Source organism: Scardinius erythrophthalmus (genome assembly GCF_964197995.2).
Source record: "Scardinius erythrophthalmus genome assembly, chromosome: 15".
NCBI lineage: Eukaryota > Metazoa > Chordata > Actinopteri > Cypriniformes > Leuciscidae > Scardinius > Scardinius erythrophthalmus.
Genome location: NC_138235.1, coordinates 35,607,432 through 35,626,870, shown reverse-complemented (window position 1 = coordinate 35,626,870; position 19,439 = coordinate 35,607,432). Strand labels below are relative to the sequence as shown.

The 19,439-nt window shown below is 37.1% G+C and overlaps 1 protein-coding gene across 2 annotated transcripts in view; it reads left to right on the top strand.

Annotated features, from left to right (window-relative positions):
• tut4 (terminal uridylyl transferase 4) overlaps positions 1-19,439 on the top strand; it is a 43,682-nt gene that overhangs the window by 12,718 nt on the left and 11,525 nt on the right. For both annotated transcript variants that reach the window (XR_014031637.1, XM_081385720.1), the window contains exons 4-26: positions 1,072-1,188; positions 1,477-1,654; positions 2,354-2,442; positions 2,553-2,604; positions 3,421-3,490; positions 3,616-3,742; positions 3,842-3,961; positions 5,361-5,546; positions 6,953-7,127; positions 9,315-9,787; positions 10,928-11,078; positions 11,174-11,260; positions 12,373-12,476; positions 13,347-13,404; positions 13,494-13,597; positions 13,702-13,791; positions 14,693-14,806; positions 16,124-16,201; positions 16,383-16,560; positions 17,245-17,292; positions 17,409-17,491; positions 18,275-18,390; positions 18,475-18,629. Coding sequence is in view for 1 of the 2 variants with exons in the window: in XM_081385720.1 (XP_081241846.1) it covers positions 1,072-1,188; positions 1,477-1,654; positions 2,354-2,442; positions 2,553-2,604; positions 3,421-3,490; positions 3,616-3,742; positions 3,842-3,961; positions 5,361-5,546; positions 6,953-7,127; positions 9,315-9,787; positions 10,928-11,078; positions 11,174-11,260; positions 12,373-12,476; positions 13,347-13,404; positions 13,494-13,597; positions 13,702-13,791; positions 14,693-14,806; positions 16,124-16,201; positions 16,383-16,560; positions 17,245-17,292; positions 17,409-17,491; positions 18,275-18,390; positions 18,475-18,629 (2,953 nt within the window). In the remaining variant the exon portion in view is untranslated. The remainder of the gene's footprint in view (positions 1-1,071; positions 1,189-1,476; positions 1,655-2,353; positions 2,443-2,552; positions 2,605-3,420; positions 3,491-3,615; positions 3,743-3,841; positions 3,962-5,360; positions 5,547-6,952; positions 7,128-9,314; positions 9,788-10,927; positions 11,079-11,173; positions 11,261-12,372; positions 12,477-13,346; positions 13,405-13,493; positions 13,598-13,701; positions 13,792-14,692; positions 14,807-16,123; positions 16,202-16,382; positions 16,561-17,244; positions 17,293-17,408; positions 17,492-18,274; positions 18,391-18,474; positions 18,630-19,439) is intronic.

The window sequence follows — 19,439 nt, the reverse complement described above, 5'->3', positions numbered from 1 at the left end:
CAAAAGTGACATTGAGCGCTGCGTTTTACCCAAAGTTGAACATTCTTCAGCCGTGTGTCCACCAAAGCGTTTTTAGCCAGCTGAAAATGCTAGGCGCTCTTCTAAAAACACCTAGCTATGGGCTCTTGAGAGCGTTTTGGCAGCGCAGCATTTATTTTTTTGTTGAGACGCATTGCTTGTTATAATACGGAATATCCGCGAAAGTGTTACTAGTATCTCATTTCACACGTATTTTGTTTCTGTGTTGATTCTATATTAAAATATTGATACAATGTAATGAATTTTCTTTGGCTCTTGTTTTAAATTATTTTGCTTGTTGTTGTCCTCTGTTGACGTTGTACAAGCAAAATGTGGCAGTTAGTCGGTGTGGTATTAGTCCCGTCTCTCCTCCACTGTGATTGGACGGCTGGGTCAAAAGTGACAGTGATGAGTGCTGCGTTTTTCCCAAAGTTGAACATTCTTCAACTCTCGGCGACCAGTAAAAAACGCCGGGCGCTCGTCGCTTCAGCGTGAAAAAAACGCTCAGCGCCTCGTTACGCTCATGTTATTTTAAAAAACGCGGCGCTCCCATTGAAAACAATTGAAAAAATACGCCAGCCGCGTGAAAAAACGCTTTGGTGGACACTCGGCCTTCAACTCTCAGTGACTGGTAAAAAATGCCCAGCACTCAGCTAGAAATAGACTTTTTAAAACGGTCCTCTCCCATTGAAAATTTTTGGAAAAATATGCTAGCCCTCTGGAAAAAAATTATTTGGTGTACACCGGGGCCTGATAGTTTTAGTTAAGGGTAATAACCCTGGTTTATATTTGCTTTACCTAGTTTAATTTGACTTGAGCTATAACTTCGATCTAACTGGGCAAAGTATCAATGTGAAGAAGAGCGTTTGCATTCACACTCACCGACTGATTTTACTGAATGATGGTCTAAAGCAGCTTGTTAATTGAATCTGAAACAACCTGAGCGAGTCAGGTAGTCATTAAGAGCCTCTTGATTTCTCCCGTTTGCACGTCAGATGTGTGAATTGATGTCGCGTGATGTAATTTTTTCTCTGTCTTTGTGTATTCCCACAGCCATCTCCGGAGTACCCGAATTTCCAGTATCTATGCAAACTGTGTTCAGTCCACGTGGAGAACATCCAGGGTGCTCACAAGCACATTAAAGAGAAACGTCACAAGAAGAACATCATGGTGAGAGGATGCAGCTTTGTTCTGTGGTCTATATAATCCACAGTGGCTCTCTGCTAAGCTTAGAAAGGGTTTTACTGTGCTAGTTTCCAATAGACTGTTAGCAAACATGCAAAAGAATGCTGCGTGTCACTGAGAACCCACTAAAACCCTGTCAGAGAAGATGCATCTCTGAATTAATCACCGTCAAAGCACCAGCAACAAAGATATTATATTTGATATTTTATATCAACTTTTTGACTCATTCTGATTTGTTTTGGCTTTATCCTCTTGTTAATGTGTGTTTTGCAGGAAAAGCAGGAGGAGAATGAGTTGCGAGCGCTTCCTCTTCCCTCTCCGGCCCAGTTGAGGGCGCTAGACTGCGCCGTCCTGGAGGCGGCAGAGGTGCACGGCATCTCAGAGGAAGACTATGCGTTGAGGCAAGCCGTGGTTCTCCGGATGGAGGGTATTATACGTAAACAACTCACAGGTACATGGGTTTACCTGCCGAACTTAAGACACGCTTTACATCTATTCTGTTCATTATCGTCCATTAGTGGACTTGCAAAGTATGTGAGAAACTGGCCTGGTTTGGGGTACCTGTATTCATGGACAGGGGATAAATTGAAAGTTGGGTTCCACAAATGTGTTGCATTATCAATTTAATCATTTCAAAACTTTGACATCAGTAAGTTTTATTTTTAATGTTTTTTTTTTAAAGAAATTAATACTTTTATTTAGCAAGAATACATTAAATTGATCAAAAGTGACAGTAAAATCTTTTATTTTATTTAACTGTTTTCAACATTGATATTAATCAAATGTTTAAGCATCAAATCATCATATTAGAATGATTTCTGAAGGATCATGTGACTCTGAAGACTGGAGTAATGATGCTGAAAATTCAGCTTTGATCACTGGAATACATTACATTTTACAATATATTCACATAGAAAACTGTTATTTTACAATATTACTGGTTTTACTATATTTTGACCAATTAAATGTATTCTTGGTGAGCAGAAGAAACTTCTTTCAAAAACATTTAAAACTCTTACTGACCCCAAACTTTTGAACCGTAGTGTCCTTTGTATAATAGCTTGCAGTATAAAGTAAAAATGGTCAAGAAAGTGTTTTTCTCAGTGTGGTGAAGGTTAGAATGACTTCTCCTGTCCTTTGTTCTTCATAGCTTGCTCTCTCCGTCTTTACGGCTCCTGTTTCACCCGCTTCGCCTTCAAAACAAGTGATGTCAACATCGACGTCTCTTACCCCTCCACTGTGAGTCTGAACAGACGAGCATGAGCTGCTTTTGTGGATATGTGACGATACATTTTACTGTGTTCATTAACGTTTTACTGTGTGTTTATTAACACGCTTGTGTTGTGTAGATGACTCAGCCTGATGTGCTGATCCAGGTGCTGGAGATCATAAAGAACAGTGGTGAGTTTCCCATCCATTCAACTACAATCCATTAGAAACTTACACTGTTTAAATAGACTGGTGAATAAGCATGTTGTTGCCTGGAAAATAAAACCTCTTTTTATTTACGAGTGTGTAAAAAAAGAAGAAAAAAGAAAAGAAAAGAAATGTGTATATATAGCTGTCAAAACACATTTTAAAATTAATTACATATGCCATATAATCAATCAAATTAATTCCATATATTAATAGGGTCTCCTGTGGTAAAGAAAAATGAATATAAATATAATTTTCTATTATATAACAATTTATATTTTTAAATGTTTTATAAACTGTTACTGTACATTTCTGAATATGAACATATGAATATGTGTAGTGTTTGTGTGTGTCTATATGTATATATATATATATTTATATATATATATCAAATGTATGTGTTTTAATCAAATGTTTGTCCAACATTTTAAATATTTCTTTGTATAATATATATATATATATATTATTTATTTATTTATTTATTTATATATATAATAGTAGTGACGAGTTTGTCCAACTCTTTGAAAACAGAAAATATATAATTGTAAAGTTTTATTTGCTTATATTTTATATTATTTATGATTTATGTTCATTTCAGAAGTCTAACCCTTTAGATCGGATGGCTTTAAAGATTTTATGAGACTCAAATTCAGTAAAGTGTGTTCAGACGTTAGACAGATCCTATAATCATAAATGTGCCTCATTTGACTATTGAGCAGCTCTAACAGCTGAAAGTTCATGTATGCTCAAGACTTGAGTTTCGAGAGCCCAAATTAACTCTAGTTTCGCTTTTGTCTGCAGTGGCGTTTGCCGAGGTGGAGTCTGATTTTCATGCCAAAGTCCCTGTTGTCTTCTGCAGAGATGTGGCGAGGTCAGTTTTATGTGGGCAATAAAACCGAGATGCTATAAATAGTTGCTGCACACAAAGATTAAACAGTTTGAAGACATTAATTATAATAAATCGTAGCTGATGCGAGTTGTTTGTTGTCTCTGCAGTGGGTTAATGTGCAAAGTGAGCGCAGGAAATGATGTCGCGTGCCTCACCACCAATCACCTTGCAGCTCTGGCCAGACTGGAGCCGAGGCTCGTGCCTCTGGTGTTGGCCTTCCGATACTGGGCCAATGTATGACTCACGCTCACACTTTCCCGAGATTACTGTAGCCATTTCTCACCAAGGTCTAACAAGATGGTGTGTTTTTTTTTTTTTTTTTTTTTTTTTTAGCTGTGCCACATCGACTGCCAGGCGGAGGGAGGAATCCCATCCTACTCGCTGTCTCTCATGGTCATATTCTTCCTGCAACAGAGAGCGAAGCCCATCCTGCCCGTTTATCTAGGACACTGGGTGAGAGCTGATGTTTTAGGAAGCCTAGAACAAAATAAATAATAACTATGTCTATGTCATTGTTGCGTGTGTGAGTTGGACATACTTTTGATTAGTTCTGTAGTAAAAAAAGAAGAAAAAAAAAGAATCATACATTTCACATATAAAATATAAAACTGAAATGCAAATATTATTATTTAATACTCTCTCTATATATATATGTGTGTGTTAGGGCTGTCAAGTGATTAACGTTTTTAAATCTAATTAATTACATGATGTGCCGATTAATTAACCAAATGAATTCCACATACATTTTCTGCTGAGAAATTTCCCCCAAAAGATCATTTAAAGTCATCATTGTGTTTGACGAGAAATACATTGAATAGACATTACAAAAAGTAGTGTTAAAAATAAATATTTTGATTCAGCATAGAATTCATTACACATAAACTTTTAAGGCTACCATGTGGCTATAGCATTTTTTTTTTTTTTTTTCAGAAGCAGCATCTGAAGTGGCATTTAGGTATATTTTTACAGACTGTTTAATGTAGCTCAGAGGTGGCATGAATATGAAGGAAAAATGAAATGATACTCTAAATATTAAACAAAAACCGCCAGAGGCTCATATGAGTGATTGAGCGAGTCATTGAGTCGTTCACTCAACCGATTCATTCTAACGGCTGATTCGTTCAGGAACAAAGCAAGTGAACATCTTTCTGAATGAGTCACTGAATCATTGGCTCTCTTATTTTGTTAAAGTCCGCGTGAACCGGAAGTTGCAAACGACTTTTCTCCAGTGCTGTGACGTATTTCCCAGTGAAAAGGAATATTGAACAGAGGGCAGGGTTTTACTCTAGCGCTCCTCCTCTCCATCTCTGCTCATAGCAGACTAACGGTTTGAGGGGAGTGGTTAAGCGTTTCCCAACCCAAGTCCTCAAACCTACGTCATCAGAGGATTCCAGACCGGAAGTAACTTTTCAGACTTTGATTAAATTTAACTTGCACGGATTAATTGTTCACCACAAGACTAGTAATATGCGCTAACAAAGTAAATAGGGTCAATTTTGATTTCAGTTGCACTTTAAAAACCACAGATTCATTCAGTAATCAAACACCGCTGTGTGTTGCACGGAGAAGCACACAACACTTCTGCTCTGGCTTTCATTAGAACTGTTTTCATTAGCACAATATTAACTTTGTTTATTGAACTTTTATATAAAATCACTATATTTCTTCCATAATTAATCACACCAAATTAACGTGTTAAATCGACAGCCCCAAAATATATATATATATATATTTATTTATTTATTTTATTTTTTTTCTCACTACTGGGTAAGAACTGATGTTTTAGTAAACCTCAAACAAAAGTAAATCTAAATAAATGTAATGTATGTTCTTGTTTTGTGGTTCTGTTCAGATCAAGGGCTTCGATGTGAAGCGTGTGGACGAGTTTCATCTGACGGGGTTGGAGTCGGGCACATTCGTGAGTTGGGAGCACAGACCCGCTCCTGCTGGCGAGGGCCGCACGGACGGCAAAGCCAAACCTGAACCCAAAGCCCACACGGAGAAGAAAGAGAAGAAGGCCGAATACACTAGGGGCAAGGTGAACGTTTCCCCAATATGCATGATTGTAGTAAAGAAACCCTAAGGAAAGAGTTATAGTATTTTACACATTTCTCAACACTTTTTCAGAACCCTTCACACAGTTCTCCTAACCATCGTTCAGCTTTGGCACAGCAGTTTTCACATTCAAACGCAAACTACCACACAACTTCATACATGTCTCAAATTCACTCATTACTCTAGCCATAACACTAGCAAAGGTTTTCACCCCAAAACAGCCCTTGATTCTCTTAAAACAATGACCTTAAAAACACCAACAACAGGTTGCATTATAGAATGTTTGCTTTTGTACAATTTCTTTGCAAAACTAATATGACTCTCTATAGTTTAGTATTCAGTGCTGTATGTTACATTGTCCATGTTTACATTACAGTACAAAATTATTCCTAAGTTTTGCCCTTTTATTTTTATGGTAATGAAGTTGAAAGGTTTTTTCTTTTTTTAGATTCAAAGTATATTTCAATATGATATTACTGTAGAAACGTCGCAAAACGCTGTCTTATTCAGTTTTGTATTGTGTTAGGTTTTGAACTTAAGTTTTACAGCATGTAAACGTGCAAATTGGCTTGTAGGCACATAGAGATTTGGTGGTGATTGTGATTATGTGAGAAAGCAATTAATGTTATTTGAAAGAAGTAATCATTGAATGCATTTTGTGCGTAAGCAGTAGCTATGTTTCCATTCAAAGTTGACAAAACTGGAATATTGCATAGTTAATTTGCAGCATTTCCATCTCATGTGTTCAAGAGAACATAATCGACACTTCCTGGAAAACTGGTGCAAATTAATAAAAAATGGAAGTAGCAGCAATCCACTGTGGCTCTTTTTTTTCCTCCATCATAAATGACTAAAGCGTCTCAGAGCGTCAGACGAAACACAATAAACATTGTCATGTTCTCGTGTGATTGGATGCTGGTGTTTGTGAACACAATCGTGTGAGACTCTTATGGAGGGAATTAAACCAAATCATTCTGATGACAGAATTGACTCAGGCGTTTCAGAACCAACAAACCATGTTTTTGAGATGCTGCGATGCGATTGGTCCGCTGGTTAGTCCAGTTATCCAATCACATCCTCTGTTGAGTGACATTGAGGGATTTATTCAGCAAATGTGTTACCGTCGTTTATCTGCATGTCTTCTTATCAGATAAAAAAATGTATCTGCCTTAATTGAGTGCAAACATTTTTATGTACATATTTAGAAAAACATTTTTTTTAAATGCAATATCCCAAAATGCGCATAAAAATAGGAAACATGGCTAATGATAAATGATTCACAGTTTAGCCCACATAGACTGCTGTTGTGTTCACTGTGTGAAGAGTTTTGAAAAGTATTGAGAAATTTGTCTCGGGGATTGTAAAAGAAAACTGTGTTTTTGATTGCAGTCTCGTTTGACGCTGGAGGAACCGGTGAGCGGCTCTCTGGGGCAGCTGTGGCTGGAGCTCCTGCGCTTTTACACGCTGGAGTTTGCGCTGGAGGAGCACATCATCAGCATTCGTCTGAGAGAGCTGCTGCCGCGAGAGCTCAAGCACTGGCCTCGCCGCAGACTCGCCATCGAGGGTAGGCAGAGCGATGTTTGAGATCTAGCGTGGCTCAGATCAATCTACAGAATACAAAAAAGTATTACACAGCATTTGCTTTTCTGTTATTAGTAAAAGGATGGCAAACACTATAATATTTTCAGCATTCAGCAAACACTTTTCTGAAGTGTGTATTTGTAGACAGCATAAAAACTCATGTTACTCTGTGCGTGACGGTCCGTTTGTGTGAATTAAATGTGGACAGGAAGAGAGTTCAGTTTCACTTCAACTATAAACCCTTGATCTCAAACTATGCTGCGCTATATCCAGCTGGCCATTATGTCATAAGCCCCTTTCACACAGAGATTCCGGAAAATACACTGAAAAAGTGACCCGGGATTTGACCCGGGTTTGTTTGATTTTGGTTCATTCACACTGCCAGTGATTTTCCGGAATCAGATTCCGTAAAAATCCCGTAAAGACATGTAACATCGATGTGACTTGTAATGTCTCAGCAGCGTCTTAAGTTTGCTTATGAGCTGCGATTTCTCTCTCGAGAAACCACGCTTGTGCATTCTTCGATCATAAACTAGCGAATTACGTACCGTTTCACTCGCTAGTGAACGATCCCGGCTTCAGCGTCATCACTACGACACGGCATTATTACGGCTTTTGTTCACACAGCGCGCGTTCCGGGACTGAACACGGCAATGTTACTAGGTCCACAACCCGGCATCGATGCCGGCATCAATCCTGGGTCGTGTTTGCGTTCACACAGAGGGCGTTCTGGCAATTTCCCGGCAATTTCATCGCGCTGTGTGAAAGGGGCTTTATTCATGTCATTTTCACTGTGTGCTATATGCAAAATTAGTGTTACCTTGTCTTTATTTAAAAAAAAAAAAAAGATTCCCAGTATGCACATACTTACCAGAATACTGAGTGCCTGGTTGGTTACAGTGTTTATATATATATATATATATATCAGAGAAACTGTATATATATATATATATATATATATATATATATATATATATATATATATATATAAATAAATATAAATAAATATATATATATATATATATATATATATATATATATATATATATAAATAAATATAATATATATATATATATATATATATATATATATATATATATATATATATATATATATATATATATATATATATAGGCTTTATATCTTGCTCTCTGGTGGTTCACTCATGAACCTCACTTCATGTGGTTTCTCTGATCAGATAGATATCCGATCCTGAAAATGCCCCCCTAAACGCTTTCAAGACGGATTTAAATACGATAACTCAAACCACTTCGTGAGGTTGTTTGAGGCGCATTGCAGACGAAACTGGACGTGTGTAAATAGCAGCAGGCTTTCTGTTCAGTGCAAGCCGGGGCTTTCAACGGGCTGGGCTAATAGCATCGAAGCTGTAGCACCGAGCCCACAACCACGCTGTGTTTCCACCGTCGGGCCTGAAGCTCCACAGCGCTTCACTAAAACCCGCCCGCATCACGCCTCTCTGGAACAATGTCACACAAAACCATCATTTCTCCATCAATTGAAAAGTTTAATCAGAAAACTTGTAAAAAAGAAATCACTGGAATCTAGCGAGATCACAAAAAACGAACATAAGAGAGACGGTTTGTTGACAATTTTGTTGTTTACTTAAAGATTTAAAACCCAAACAATCGATGTTTTACCAAAGGTTTACAATACAAAAGTGATACACTGATCATAATGAATTAATTTGTGTCAAGATTCCACATCAGTCACACAGCAATAAAGTGGTTTGCCATTATTTCACAAAAAAAGAGGACACGTGTAGCCTACTTATTCAGTGCCTCATAAACGCCGCCTCTGTTCAAAACCGTTCCTCAAGCCCCAGTGATCCCGCTTTTTTGGACCAAGGTATTGGCTGGGCCAAATAACCCTGGCCGTTGGCCCAGAGGAAGCCCAGACGAGGGCTGATCAAGCCCTGAAGTGACAGTGGAAACGCTTTTGGCCTGACAGTGGAAACGCGGCTAATGTATCTGGTTGCTGGAGCCGCATTTGTAAATTTTACTCTTCCCAAAATGGTAAAAAATAGCCAGATATGACAGCGCTAATGCAACACATATCTCCTTACAGTTTTGTTACATTAAGATGCTTATTAAAATGAGCAACAGCTGCTGTATGAAAGCACTTTTAAATGATCCGATTTTGGATTTTCCAGATCCGTTTGCATTGAAGAGGAACGTGGCTCGCAGTCTGAACAGTCAGATGGTGTTTGAGTACATCCAGGAGCGTTTCCGCATGGCCTACAAGTACTTCGCCTGTCCTCAGAGCAGGAACGGAGCGAACGCCAGGCTGAGGAAGAAATCCAGACGCCATGTCAGCGTGGAGAGGAGCGGCGAGGAGGACGGGGACAGCAGTGATGATGAGGAAGAGAGGGATATAGAGGAAGAGGAGAGCCTGAGAGCGGGGTTCACCGAGCTTCTGCTGGGAGATGGTGGGATTGACGCCGGATGTGAAGCCGTTTCCCGGGAACTCGCCGCAACTGTGTCTCCTTCTGTCCTGAATGGCCTGCTGATGGACAGTGATGATGAGGAGGAGGAGGATAAAGATCAAGAGATGGAGGAACAGCACAACATCGCTCCAGAAGACATGCACTACATCTTTGACAGGATGATCTTCACGGGAGGAAAGGTAATTGCACTGGATACAGAAATATTTGTGGTGCTTGACCGTGCAAACCTCTGGAAAACTGGAAATATCAGGGAATTTTGGAAATCGTGTTTTTTAGGATTGGTAGTGTTTGGAATTCTATAGCGAATATACATTTGTAGCTATAGTTATGTTCAGCGCTAGCATTAGGTGGATAATGGTCTTGTGTAGAGTTTGTGTGGAGTAAAACCGGCTTCCGAGCCACTGAATCGATTTGTGAGCGAATTATTCTTTTCACTGGATCGCTCTCAAATTGGTCTGAATTTTAAGAACTCCTAATTTCACATGAGAAGGGAGAAGTTCAAAAGTTTGGGATTGGGAAGAATTTGTAATGTTTTTTAAAAAGAAGTCTCTTCTGCTCATAAAGGCTGCATTTAAAAAAAAAATCTAAAATACAGTAAAAACAGTAATATTATTTAAATAGTTTTACTATTTAAAATATACTTTATATATATATTTTAAATAGTGTGTATTTAAAATATATAAAATATAAACTATATATATATAGAATTTTCAGCATCATTACTCCAGTCTTCAGTGTCACATGATCCTTCAGAAATCATTCTATTATGATGATTTGATGCTCAATAAATATTTCTGATTATTATCAATGTTGGAAACGGTTGTGCCGCCTAATATTTTTTGTGGAAACCGTGATAGATTTTTTTCAAGATTCTTTGAATAGAAATAAAAAAAGAAGCATTTATTTGAGAAGTCTTTTCTTAGAAAACATTCTAAATGCCTTTGCCACATTTGATCAATTTCATGCATCCTTGCTGAATAAAAGTATTAATTTCTTTTAGAAATATTGTATTAACCTCAAAACCTTTGAATGGTAGTGTACATAAGAGGCTTGTAGGCACAGCAGAAAAAAATAGGCTCTTTAATTTTAAAGAGAGAGGGGGGAAAATATGCATACAAATAATTTGTTGCAAAAAAATTGCAACGTAAATGGAAAAAAATTAACTACAGCCTTTTAAATTTGCATTCATTTAATGGTCTGGAGTCACTACTCAGTTCACAATGCTCACATGTTCATCGCATGTATATGTACCTTACTATGGTAAATTATTTGATGCTGTGATCCTGAAATGAAGTGTGTGGTGGTGTTTTTCTGTCCAGCCGCCAACGGTCGTGTGCAGCATCTGTAAGCGAGACGGCCACCTTAAAGACGATTGCCCTGAAGACTTCAAGAAGATCGAGCTGAAGCCTCTGCCGCCCATGAACGAGCACTTCAGAGAAATCCTGGACGGACTCTGCATGCTGTGTTACCGTGAGCGCCACACCATACTATACCATCATCTCTTTTTAATATCTAAGGTTCAATCCAATCCTGAAGGCTCAAATGTGATGTTTTTGTGTTTGTAGGTGAGCTGTCGCCGTCTCTCGTAGAGCAGCAGAAGCGTGAACAGATTCTGGCCAGTCTGGAGCACTTCATTAGAAAAGAGTACAACGGTGCGAATGCATATTCATATGAAAGCACAACAGGGTTATCAAAAAAAAGCATGCCGTAGCAAAATAGCTTAGTTAGCTGAAATAAAGTGGAAATGGACCCTTTTCACATGTCCAGGGTTTTCAGAAGCAGAAGCTACACTGGTGAACCGAATCCTAATGCAAATATAATTTCCTCTAGTAGCAAAATAAAAATTAAATTATTATATAGCGTTTTCACAACTTTTCAAAAGAACAAACTAACTTCAAGAGATTGATTACTGCACTTAGAAGAGATGTCACATTTACTGTCACTACCTCAACCTTTGAATTAGAAACACCCGTATGTGTTACCCACAAAAAAAACACTAAAAAAATCTTAGTTTTTTTGGTAATTGCCAAATTGGCATGCCAAGGTAATTTAACACAAAGTTTTGTGTTATTATTTTGTATGTGCATTACATTTTTGAACATAACTAGATTTACAACAGACTTTCACAAACTTGGTCTTTGCCACATTTGATCAGTTTCATGCATCCTTGCTGAATAAAAGTATTAATTTCTTTTCGAAATATTGTATTAACCCCAAAACCTTTGAACCTAGGTTTTGAAAAACTAATAATTAAATTGTAAAAATATAAAATTACTAAATCAAAATGTAAAATAATCCCTGACTGAAAAGATGAAATATATTTTTGTTTGCCTGCGTGTAATGTGACCATTAACAAACATCAGAGAATCATAAACATCCAAATATTAGAGGTACGAAAAAATATCCGAAAACCACTAGAACAATGTTATACATTTAGTTGACTTTTTGTATTTGCCTTATCCCAAATGTTTCCAACAATGTTTAAATCCAGATAAATCCACAATTTTAACCAGTGACATTGCATCACCTGTCAATGACATCATATCCCCCTTACTCTAAGCTGTCCGTGGAAACAATGGAGAAACAGTGCACTTCCTGATAAAATGCAGAAGTAGTTGTTGTAGTCTAGAAACGTTTGTCTATGGATGCCAACAGAGTGAGAAAAATCTTGATTTCACAGTTTTTATGATTATTGGCGGATTGTTTAATTGCAATATTCCTACTTTTTGATGAAAATGTATCTTTATTCTGCTTGTCTGTTCAGATAAGGCCCAGCTCTGTCTGTTTGGTTCTTCTAAGAACGGCTTTGGCTTTCGTGACAGTGACCTGGACATCTGTATGACACTGGAGGGTCATGACACCGCTGAGGTATAAATACTGTTGCCCCTTCAAAAGAGGGACATTTATGGGATATGCCAGAATTTTTTATGTAACGGACCTATTATGTACTTTTTCAGTCTTGATTGTGTTTTTGGGCTCTACTAGAACAGGTTTTCATGCTCGAGTGTTCAAAAACACATTATTTTTCTCATATTCTCCATTGTTGCAGCTCCTGTCTTCCCAGTCTGTCAGTAACGCTCTGGGGTGCGTTTCCCAAAGCCAACTATGGTCGCAAGTTCCGTCGTTAGCAATAGAGTTCAATGGAATTACGATCATAGCCAACAATGCTTTTAGGAAACGCACCCCAGTTTAGTTCTTGTCTCTATGAAGCCCCTCCTTCTGAAAAGCACACTGTGCTCTGATTGGGCGGCTGGACCAGTGTGTTGTGATTGGTCAAGCGCTTCGAGCGTGTTTGGGAAATGTCCCGCCCCTTTCCATAAACGGCAGTTTCAACACACTACTAACTAACTCAACCAGGCCCCCCGCCCCTTTATTATGCGTATTAATTATTTAAATGAGGAATATTGTGACGTGTTCGTTCCTGGAAGAAAACTTTGCAGAGTTTTTTTCATGCTCAAACAGCAACGTACGTTACACACTAAAAAAAGATAAACATGTAAAAAAAAAAACTAAAAACATGTAAGGACCCCTTTAAATATCTTTTTTTTTGCCCTCCTTTAAAATATGCATTGTGTTGATGCCTGATTTCACTTAGTTTAAACGGTACTTTTTATGTAAAAGAACTCAAAAGGGGATCGGTTCGTATTATTGTCCATCAAAATTTTTTTTTTAGCCAATTATCAACTCTCTTAATGTTTAATCAGTCTCGCTCTCTTGCCCCTCTTGCCCCTCTTGCAGAAACTGAACTGTAAGGAGATCATAGAGGGTTTAGCCAAGGTGCTGAAGAAACACACAGGTGCCTGACTGATTCTAAAACTCAGTATGTCAATATAAATAAAGTCAGATTATTCAGCGCTGACTGATTCGTTTGTTTGTGTGGTTCAGGTCTGAGGAATATCTTGCCTATCACAACTGCTAAAGTGCCTATAGTGAAGTTTGAACACAGGCAGAGCGGACTGGAGGGAGACATCAGCCTCTACAACACACTGGTGAGACTCATATGTTATGTTATGTGTCTATATATGAAATATAGCTGTTATTATCATTTAGTTATTTATTTGCTTTTTTTTTTATGTCCTGTTTTGTGTGTCAGGCACAACACAACACCCGGATGCTAGCCAAATATGCTGCTATAGACCCTCGTGTGCAGTATCTGGGCTACACTATGAAAGTGTTTGCCAAGGTAAGGCCAGATATCTCTGGTGCTGTTGACATCATAATTAGGTATCTTATTTGCTAAATGCAGATAGGAGCAAAAAAGTATTCAAATGTGCATTCAGACAGCTGGCAATCACATTATAGGAACATACATTAGTGCTTGGTAAATAACATGATTTTTGATTATTACATTCATAACCTGAAAATCCTCAACCTATATTAAATAATATATTGTTGATCATAATATTATTGGTTTAAATTGATTACATTTATTTAAAACTTAGTTTAATTAAACTCTTACACTACTATACACTACTGAGATGTCCTTTCTGTTACAAAAGATTTGTTTCAAAACAAATGCTTTTCTTTTGAACTTTCTATTCATTAAATAACCCTAAAAAGTATCAGGTTTTGCACAAAAATATGAAGCAGCACAACTGTTTTCAACATTGATAGTAATAAGAAATGTTACTTGAGCAGCAAATCGGCATATTAAAATGATTTCTGAAGGATCATCAAATATATTTAAAAAAACATTTCACAAAATTACTGTTTCTACTGTATTTTTGATCAAATAAATGCAGCCTTGATGAGTAGAAGAGACTTATTTCAAAAACATAAAAAATCTTACAATCTTTTGCATGGTAGTGTATAAGTCAAAGAATAAAAAGAAACCACAAAGTTATTATTATGAATTATACATATAATTTTATGGCCTCAAATTAATTGTAGTTTCTCAATTAATAAGAGGTCATACAACTATGTATATATAATAATAAAGAATTAGAAAATGCTGTTATTTTTAAATGAAATGTAGCATATCGCTGCTCTCTTCATTAAATGACATTGCATAGGAAAATACTGTGTACTAGAGTATTGAATACATGCACACTAGAAATAATTGTGTAAATGTGTGTGTTTGTCAGCGCTGTGACATTGGCGATGCCTCGAGAGGGAGTCTCTCCTCCTACGCTTACATCCTCATGGTGCTGTATTTCCTACAACAGAGACAACCACCAGTCATCCCTGTGTTACAAGAGGTAACATTAGTACCATTAGCGATAGTGCTATTATTATACAATGTCCAAAAATCCATAATAACATGGCTTTTTTTTGTAAGTGAATAAAAGATTGTGTTGCTAAGAAATATCGGTAACACTTTACAATAAGCTTCATTAGTTAATGTATTAATAAACATGAACTAACAATAAGCAATACATTTGTTACAGTATTCATTCATCTTTGTTAATGTTAGTTAAAGGGGGGGTGAAATGCTATTTCATGCATACTGAGTTTTTTACACTGGATTCCCATGCTAAACATGGACAAAGTTTCAAAAATTAAATTGTACGTTTGAAGGAGTATTTCTGTTCCAAAAATGCTCCTTCCGGTTTGTCACAAGTTTCGGAAAGTTTTTTTCGAGTATGGGCCTGTGTGACGTCAGATGTAGCGGAATTTCCTTATATGGGTCCTAAGGGCACTTCTATCGGAAGAGCGCGGGCGCGCGCGCAACCGTAGACCAGAGCGAGAGAGCCAAAGCAGTTCGCCATCAAAGCGCTATGCTCGGCTTTAGGGAGGTCAATGTCACCAAAGAAGTGGGTTTTTGGTTGCCAGGGCAAGACAACCCTGCACAGATTCCCAAAGAACCCAGCGTTAAGGGACCAGTGGATGGAGTTTGTTTTTTCAGAGCATCAACGGAGGTTGTGCAAGACTGTTTGTTCCCTGCATTTCGAAGATGCTTGTTTTATAAACAAAGCCCAGATCGACGGATTTGCAGATCGTCTAATGCTTAAAGATCGAGCAGTCACAATGATAAAGGTTCGCGGTCGTGCGTTGGAACCGGGCGGTGAGTAAAACTGCTTCAAATGTCTCTGTGTGTTGTTAGCTCAGCGTTAGCACAGCTTTAGCTCCGCCCACACGGCCCACCTTCAGCCGCTCGTTTTTTTCCGGAAAGACTCGGTACAGCCTATCTTTCTTTTATAAATATAATAAAACTAAAGACTTTTTGGAGATATGAAGGATGCAATACTACTCTATAGGTACTCAAGATTAACAGGAGATTGAGTGAAAATGAGCATTTCACCCCCCCTTTAATAAAAATACAGCTGTTCATGTTAGTTCACAGTGCATTAACTAATGTTAACAAATACAACCTTTGATTTTAATAATGCATTAGTAAATGTTGAAATTAATATCAACTAAGATTAATAAACGCTGTAGAAGTATTGTTCATTCTTAGTTAATGCTAACTAAGGTAGTTAACTAATGTTAACTAATGAACCTTATTGTAAAGTGTTACCGAAATATCTCTGTAACTAGAATGGTTCTGTTCAGCTTGAGTCGGGTTTCTTCTGCAGATATTTGATGGGAACACTGTTCCTCAGAGGATGGTGGACGGCTGGAACGCTTTCTTCTTCAGTGACCTTGATGAGCTGGTGAGCATATAATGCATGTTTTCTCATAATGCATGTTTGTTTGTGTCTCAAGGAGGTTTCATTCTGCCTGTTTGATTTAGCGTTTATTCACTTGGATGCTGTGTAAACAAATAATGCATCCCAATGCTTTTTCAAGTGCACTCAAGATGCATGAGTTAATGTGTGTGTTTTGCGTGTGCAGCGGCGGCGGCTCCCGGAGCTCCACCAGAATCAGGAGTCCGTCGGGGAGCTGTGGCTCGGCCTGCTGCGCTTCTACACAGAAGAGTTTGATTTTAAAGAGCACGTCATCTCCATCCGCCAGCACAAGCGCCTCACCACCTTTGAGAAACAGTGGACGTCCAAATGCATCGCAATCGAAGGTTTGAAACTCATCATCGGCACGCAATGACTCAAAACGTTTGCTCTCACTCTGTTCTGAAACACTCAAGACGCCATTTATTCTGTTTATTTATCCATTCCTTTATTTAACTCAGCTTTTCTAGAGCCGGCTTTCTCAATCTTTTTTTTTTAAATTAAAGATTGAATACATTTTTAGAAAGCTAAAACAGGAAACATAATACATTTTATCTTATAGTCGTTCCATCCATAGTTTCCAAGTAGATATAAAATGTGTAATGCACTAAAATACAGTAAAAAAAAAGTTTTATAATTTATATTTATATTATTTATAATTTACTTATTAATTGATTCGTTAAAAAATATATATTTTAAATAATTGTATTACATATATGTATATTATTTTTAATAATTACCACTAAATACACAAAGAAAAATATTAAATTAAAAATGAGAATATATAATATTATTTTATTATTATTATTATTATTATTATTTGTAATTTCATTAAATACGCAAAGAAAATTATTGATAGATAGATATTGACCAACGTTATCATCATTATCATCGCTGAATGTGACACTTTTATTTTGATTTCAGATTTTTTTTGCAATATTTAATTTTAACAAGACAAACATGTTGCGTGTCCCCTGGTAAGGTGAAATGTCATATTTTCTGTTTTTACATAACTATTTTATTTTTGACAGATCCCTTTGACTTGAATCACAATCTCGGGGCTGGTGTCTCGCGCAAAAGTAAGCCAAAGTCTCCCGTTCCACACCGTTCAGCTTTTTTTCCTGTTCTGAAGTGCAGTTCTGGTAAATATACGGTTGATTGAGTCCAACTTGTTCTCTTTGCTTTCTCCACACAGTGACGAACTTCATCATGAAGGCCTTCATCAACGGCAGGAAGCTGTTTGGCACCCCGTTTTACCCTCAGCGTGGAACAGAGCCCGTGAGTCCCATTAAAACAGATCGTCAGTCCCTACAGAGCGCTATTAAAGGGGTGGTTGATTATGATTTGACTTTTTTAACTGTAGTTAGTGTGTAATGTTGCTGTTTTAACATAAACAACATCTGTAAAGTTGCGAAGCTCAAAGTTTAAAGCAAAGGGAGATATTTGCTTTTAAAGAAATGGCTTTTTAAGGACTACAACAAACGGCTGGTAGAGACAACACGACATTCCTCCCGGGTTAGTGACATCACTAACCCTAAAATTTACATAAACCCCGCCCCCGGGAACGCGATTAATAGATTATCAAGACAAAATATGCGAATCAATGACTAGAAGATAACTACACATAAGCTACATAAATTCATCAACTAACCATTCAGAAATGTCCTGTTGCTTCTACACTTCTTGAGTCTCTCCATCTTTGTCTGACTCTGGTTTGAACATAAAAGGCTGAAAGTTTTTGAAATTTTCAGTGCATGTCTGTGTGAGGTAAAAGGACACAAGCTCTTGAAGCTCCGCCCTCTGTGCTGGGAGCAGCAGCTCATTTGCATTTAAAGGAACAGACAAAAAAACGGTGCGTTTTTACTCACCCTCAAAAAGTGACAATTTTAACATGCCATATAAAAATATCTGTGGGGTATTTTGAGCTAAAACTTCACATACACACTCTGGGGACATCAAAGACTTATTTTACATCTTGTGAAAAGGGCATTATACCACCCCTTTAACCTTAATTTCATTTAACTTCTGTACACGTTCAGACCCTCTTTATTCCTCTTTCAGGATTACTTCTTTGACTCAAAGGTTCTGACAGACGGTGAATTGGCTCCTAATGACCGTTGCTGTCGGATCTGTGGGAAGATCGGTCACTATATGAAGGACTGCCCGAAGAGGCGCAGGTGCCCTGTTCACATATGCTACAGAAACAATGACTTTTTAAAGCACAGGACGCAAAGTGCTTAATTCGTCTTTTTTGTTTTCAGAATGAAGAAAAAGGAGAATGAGCGAGATGAGGAGATCAGGGAGGAGGACCGAGAGCCCAGAGAAAGACGCTGTTTTCAGTGTGGCGATATGGGTCACGTGAGGAGAGACTGTCCCGATTACAAACACCTCCGTCAGAGAGGAGCGCCCGGACCAGGTACAGCAGAACTTCATTTCATATTTTATTTATTTATTTAATTCGAAAATTATTTATTCTTTGTTTATTTTTTAATTTATTCAGCCTCTCTTGAGCATTTTCATAAGCCCAAACAGTTCATGAATATATTTAATAAAATAATTTAATATAATACATATTTATAAGTAAATGAAAATAATTGTAAAAAAAAAGGTAAATATTAATCTTGCAATTAAGATTATTTGTCACTTTTTTTATTTTTAAAATCCTTTTTTATTATTATTTTTAATGAGTAGATGTTTTAATTATTTAAACTATATTTTTATATTTTAATATTATTATTATTAAATCTAATAATTTTTATACATTTATATTATACATACCATATCAGTTATAATTTCTTTTATTTTTTGAAAATGACTAAAAATAGACTTATATACACTATAGTTCCTGAATATATTTATTAAAAAATAATAAATAATATATATATATATTTTTTTTATTCTGTCAGTTTTTTTCAAGTAGATTTAAAGGTCCCGTTGCATGCGATTCCATGTTTCAAACTTTAGTTAGTGTGTAATGTTGCTGTTAGAGTATAAATAATATCTGTAAAATTATAAAGCTCAAAGTTCAATGCCAAGCGAGATATTTTATTTAACAGAAGTTGACTACATAAAACGGCTCGATTGGACTACACCCCTCTACATCCTGCATTAGTGACATCACCAGAACCGTTTCTTGACTAACCTCCGCCCACAGGAATGCTCCCTCAACTCTACTGGCTACTTGAGCACTTCTTATAACTTAGCCTACTGTGTTTACTCAGCTCTT